Below are 6000 nucleotides of genomic sequence, written 5' to 3'. Positions count from 1 at the left end.
ACTCCATGTCCTTATTTCATCCACGCCTTGAACACTCCTTGCACACTTTGAACACTCTGGCCGTTAATTCCTGCCTTTTTCCCCACATCCTTCCCTCTTGAAAACAATCAAAGCCCGCATTTAAGCAGCGCCTTCTGTATGTCCCGAATAGGCACGCTCGCTCTCTCCCTAGCGCCCCCCTCCACGTCATTAGTACTGGCGTTTCCAGAGTGGCACCCAAGCTTTTTTGCAAAGTCCTCTCTCCCTCGGCTCGATTAGCCTCCTCCTGGGTCCCTTGGAGCAGCCCCGCCCTCGGCCCGCCCCCTCCCACGGGCTGGGCCGCCGCCTCACTCCCATTGGCCGCCGGGGCTGGCAGCCTCCCCGGCGGGGACAGTGATTGCGGCGCCTGGGTGTCAGTCAGGCAGAAAGCGCTCGTCCCGGGGCCGGAGGCCGGGCAGACGCAGGTGGGGACTCGCGCGAGGCGGAGGGACAGAGCCCGGACCCGGGGAGTCCCGGAGCCCTGCGCCGGGAGCGCCCAGGATGCCCAGCGGGGACTCGGAGAAAGTGCGCTACTGCGCGCGCTTGTCCTACCTCTGGCTCAAGTTCTCGCTCATCATCTACTCCACAGTGTTCTGGGTGAGTGACCCCAGCAGAGTCCCGGGACTGTGGGGGTGGGGCACACTCCCTTGACAACCTCCACGCCCTGCCCGGGCCCGGGGTTGGGTCAGAACTTGGCCCCTCAGGGTGGGCTTGGGAAGTGCGCGCCTGGCGCTTCGTCCCACTCTTCTTTCGGAACCGGGAAACTCAAGCTGCCTGAGCCCAGCCTGACTTTCAGTCGCCCGGTGGGGAGCAGGAGAGCCCGTTCGCGACAGAGCAGCAGGTGGCTCACCTGTGTGCACCTGACTAGAGGTGTGGCTCTCCGCGCCCACTGCTGGCGGGGCAGGCCGCAGTTCTCGCGTTGGCCGCGTCCATCAAGCCTGACTGGTATCTCTGAGTGTGCCTCTTGCATCCGCCTGCGTAGAGAAAGTGGTCGGGCTTTTTTGTGATTGACTTATTTCGCTCAACATAATGTCCTCCAGATTCATCCATGTTCCAAGATGTTTTGGGAACTCATTTTTCTTTATCGCTGAGTAGTATTCCATTGTGTGAATGTACCATAGTTTGTTTATTCATTCATCTGTTGATGGGCACCTAGGTTGTTTTCGTCTTTTTGCTATTGTTAATAGTGCTTCGATGAACATAAGTGTGCATATGTCTGTCCATGTCACTTCTGTAAGATCCCTAGGGTATATATTGCCGGGTCATATGATGAGTGGGGAGGTGGGAAGGTGAAGGAGACCAGGAGTCAGACGGTGGAGGTTACGTTTCTGGCTTCACCCTCTCCCTCGCTCTGTGATCACCGTCCAGTCTCTTAACCTTGTGAACCTCTGTATTCTCATCTGTAAAATGGATGACTTATACAGTGCCACACCTACCTCACTGGATTGTTTTAGGATCAGTATATGGGGAGATAGTGACATGTGAACAAGCAAAAAAAAAAAAAAAAAAACCCATTGCCATCAATTCTGACTCATCGATTCTGACTCATAGGGACCCTACAGGAGAGAGTAGAACTGCCCCATAGGGTTTCCAAGGAGCTGCTGGTGGATTCAAACTGCTGACCTTTTGGTTAGCAGCCGAGCTCTTAACAACGGAGCCACCAAGTATCATACAAAAGAAAATTATTCAGTTAAAATAAAACTGGAATTTTCAAGGCGTTGTTCTATCACTGTCCGCTTCAGCCCCCAGAGAAGCCCACCTTTTGGTTCTTGCTTTTCTTCTCTTGGGATCTAGGCGGGATTCAGAACTTGGACTTCTTCTTCTCCAGCCAGTTGGTTTGCTTTACCAAATCCTTGACTTCCCATCCTGGAAGAATTTTTGCTTAAAAATCTCTCTACCCATGCCGAGAGCTCAGGCACCTGCTAACTCTGCCAGGGCAGATCCAGGTGCCAGTGTTTGCCTGTGGCGCGGAGGCACAGTGTAAGTAATTTGTCCTGAACTGCTTTTGCTATTAATTGGAAACCACTTACAGGAAAGCCCATTATCTCTGGGGAGGAGGAATGAGGCCAAGAGCTACTTGCTTTATGAGCCCAAAGTGCTACTCTTTTTTTGCTTCCAGCCTTTATGTCCGGAAGGGGCCATAACTTTTTACCATAGCCATGCACCTTCTATAATACTTTTTTTTAAAATAATAATAATTTTATTGTGTTTTTGATGAAGGTTTACCCAACAGCTTAGGTTCCCATTCAATGATTTCTACACAACTTGTTTGGTGACATTGGTTATATTCTTCACAGTGCTTGACATTCTCATTATTTCCATTCTGGTTGTTCTGTTTCCATTAATCTAGTTTCCCTGCTCCCTTTCATTCTCATCTTGTTTTAAACTGTTGACTGTTTGGTCTCATATAGGTGGTTTTTTAAAGGAGCACAGTACTTACAGGTGATTCATTCTTTTTTGAGCCAATTTGTTAGCTACAAGGTGATCTCAGGTGTTAGTTTCAGTTCAAGGTAAAAAGAATATCTAAGGACGGTAGTCTCAGGAGACCTCCAGTTGTAACTAGTCCAGTAAGTCTTTTTTTTTTTTTTTTTTTTAAGGAATTTGAGGTTCTGTTCCACATTTTTCTCCCATTCTATCAGGGCCCATTTATTGTGGCCCTGATTAGAACTGTTGGTAGTGGTAGCCGGGCACCATCTAGTTCTTCTGGTCTCAGGGTAGATGAAGCCGTGGTTTGTGCAGACTGTCCCGTAGACTAGTTTCTTCTTTGAGTCTTTGGTTTTCTTCTTTCTCTTTTGCTCCAGATGAGTAGCGACCAATAGTTGTATCTTAGATGGCCCTCCCAAGCTTTTAAGACCCCAGACACTCCTCACCAAACTAGGATGTAGATCCTAACTTTATGAACTATGTTATGCCAATTGACTGAGATGTCTCACGAGACTATGGTACTAATCCTTCAAATCCAGAAATCCAATCCTGCAAGGTGTTTGGTTATGTCTAAGAAGTCTTCGTAACTGTGCCCCCTATGTGCTTTATTATATATATGAATATATATGCATACAGTCACATAGATGCATACACATATATATATGCGTACACCTATATATACATACATATACACATATATGCCTATGTACATACATATATACCCCCCCACACACCCCTATCTCTGATAACCACTAATGAACGTTAGTTTCTGTGTATTTACTTGTTCATGTCATTTCATAAAAGCAAGAACATACAATATTTGCTTTTTTTATGATTGACTTATTTCACTCAACATAATGTCCTCCAGATTTATCCATGTTCCAAGATGTTTTGGGAACTCATTTTTCTTTATCACTGAGTAGTAATCCATTGTGTGTATGTACCATAGTTTTTTTATCCATTCATCTGTTGATGGGCACTTAGGTTGTTTTCGTCTTTTTGCTATTGTGAATAGTGCTTCGATGAACATAAGTGTGCATATGTCTGTTCATGTCACTTCTGTAAGATCCCTAGGGTATATACCTAGGAGGGGAATTGCTGGGTCATATGGCAGCTCTACCTCTAGGTTTTTGAGGAATTGCCAGACTGTTTTCTGTAACACTGTACCATTTTGCATTCCCACCAGCAGTGGATGAGGGTTCCAATTTCTCCACAGTGAATGAGGGCTCTAATTTCTCCACATCTCCTCCAACACTTGGTATTTTCTGTTTTACCTTGGCCATCCTGGTGGAAGTGCTTCTGTAATACTTTTGCTTTAAAAATTATTATTGAATAGGAAATGCATGGACATGCTGCAAAATCTGAAACTACAAAAAGGTAGTCAGGTCATCGGTCATCCTTTCCATCCCCTCCCCTGTCCAGAGGGGAGCCCTTTTACCAATTTCTTGTGTCTCTTTTCTGAGATGTCCTACGCATAGGATATCCTAGGCACAAACATGTGCAGATAGGTTATCCACAAGGAGCCCTGGTGGTGTAATGGTTAAGCACTCGGCTGCTAACCAAAAGGTCGGTGGTTTGAACCCACCAGCAACCCCACAGGAGAAAAGACCTGGCAGTCTGCTCTGTAAAGATTACAGCCTAGGAAACCAGATGAGGCAGTTCTTCTCTGTCCTATAGGCTCACTATGAGTCAGAATTGACTCAACAGTACACAACAATGTTTTCCCCCACATAAGGTAGCACACTGTATATAGTTCTGCCCCCTTTTCGCTTACATTTAAATCCATGTAAATTGTGGAGATCTGCTGGGGGCTGCCTCATTCTGTTTAATAACCACATGGACTTCACTGTAGGGCTCTTAGGTTGTTTCCTATCTTTTGTTACTGCCAACAGTGCTGCAGCGAATATCTTTGAACATGTCACTTTGCACATATATGTATGTTTATAGGATAATTCCTAGAAGTGGGATTGCTTTAAAGAGTTCATTGGATTAAAGGATATGCAAATGCATAACATACATACAGAAATGTGCATATCATAAGTGTACACAGCTTGATGACTTTTCACAAAGTGAGCCCACCTGTAAAAATCAGCCTCCAGATGAACCAACACAATGGTTAGCAGAACCAGAAGCCTTGCTCAGTCTCTCTAGCGCCCTCTTCAGTCATTACCCCTTATCTCCAAGAGTAATCGCTGTTATAACACCTAACAATACAGAATAGCCTTGCCTGTTTTTCTATGTGCATTTTAAATTTTAATATGTTGCTAACTGGCTCTATACAGAGGTTATATCAATTGTAGTGTTATTTTCTTAATATATTTCTTTAAACTGACTCCCTTTTTAAACTTAATTTTATTTTTAAAAGGAAGCTTTATGTTACTACTGCCAACGTAGGTTGACTAATCAATGTCCCTTATCATCAATGGCGGGTAACAGTTAAAGTAAATGTAAACACAGTAAAAGGGAAAACAAAATAACTCTATGAAATCTCAGCTAGCTCCTGTGCCGGCTGAAGGCGGTAAACCTGAGGTCCGCCCTTCTTCGTTAAAAGGCAGGCTGGCAACAGTCTGAGAGGCGTTAAGACAAACTGGCACCCAAACTGTGATTTGTTACTTGATGTAATCAGAAGGATTGGGAGGGAATTGAAAAGGGAATACTTTTCTCATTCTGTGAGTCAATATGACCTAGAACCATTTAAAATTATCTCCTGTCCCACACTTGGGGACTCTCTCGCTTCCAGAGAGGATGTGTTTCAGGGTCACTCAGCAGAGCTGGGCAGAGCCCCTGGGTCTCCTTATTCCCAGCCCAGCGCTCTTTCCACCACATCAGTAAGGATGTGTCCATTCTAAATGAGCTCACCCGGAGGCACTTGCTGCCTCCTCTTCCCACCACACAAGGTGAATCATTCTGACACAGGTGTCCTCAGCTCAGTGGGGACACACCACTAATTTTAGCACTGACCACAGGGTATCCTAGAAATCTGGTTACATGTCTATGTTCCCTTGCTAGGCTGTGGGCTCCTGGAGGTCAGGGGTGTCTCCTCTGAGTGCTGGGCACGGGCTGGGCGCACAGTAGGTGCTCAGGGAAGGTGGCTACATTGTGGTGGTCCAGTCCGAGCCTGCACCTTGTAGGTGGGGATTTGAAGTGGCAGTACGCGGGGCAGAGACCTAGCTGGGTGTTGTAGCCAGCAGTTGGTCAAGTTTGCTGAGGCCTCTGCATTTGGGCAGAGGGGGACGGGGCTGATCATTGAGCGCTGGCTCTCTAGAAAGCACCAAGTCTGTTGCCTTGACAATGAGTAGTGTTTCCAGTGTGGCAAAGGATGTCAGGGCTGGGGTACGTTGACTAATCAGGAAGTAAAGTGTTTGGGGGTGGGGGAAGTAATAAATGCCGTAGGCAATAGCAGCTCTTTCTCACTTTACTTCTCCAAGGATGGACCAGTTTTCATATTTTGGCCTGTGATTCCTTGTATTTCCCCATAGTGTAATGATTAAGAGTGTGCACTCTGGACAAGACTGCTTGGATTCAAATTCTCACTCTGGCGCTTATGGGTTGTATGAC

The 6000-nt window shown here is 46.2% G+C and overlaps 1 protein-coding gene across 1 annotated transcript in view; it reads left to right on the top strand.

The window, feature by feature from the left end:
- Positions 1–511: 511 nt before the first annotated feature.
- Positions 512–6000, top strand: part of TSPAN15 (tetraspanin 15) — a 57697-nt gene continuing 52208 nt past the window's right edge. Inside the window, exon 1 of the mRNA XM_004386379.2 lies at positions 512–615. Within this exon, the coding sequence (XP_004386436.1) occupies positions 520–615 (96 nt within the window). The 5' untranslated portion in view covers positions 512–519. The remainder of the gene's footprint in view (positions 616–6000) is intronic.

This window comes from Trichechus manatus, unplaced genomic scaffold, assembly GCF_000243295.1.
Source record: "Trichechus manatus latirostris isolate Lorelei unplaced genomic scaffold, TriManLat1.0 scaffold00163, whole genome shotgun sequence".
Classification (NCBI taxonomy): domain Eukaryota; kingdom Metazoa; phylum Chordata; class Mammalia; order Sirenia; family Trichechidae; genus Trichechus; species Trichechus manatus.
The sequence above is the reverse complement of the archived record's forward strand: the minus strand, read 5'-3'. Positions and strand labels throughout refer to the sequence as shown.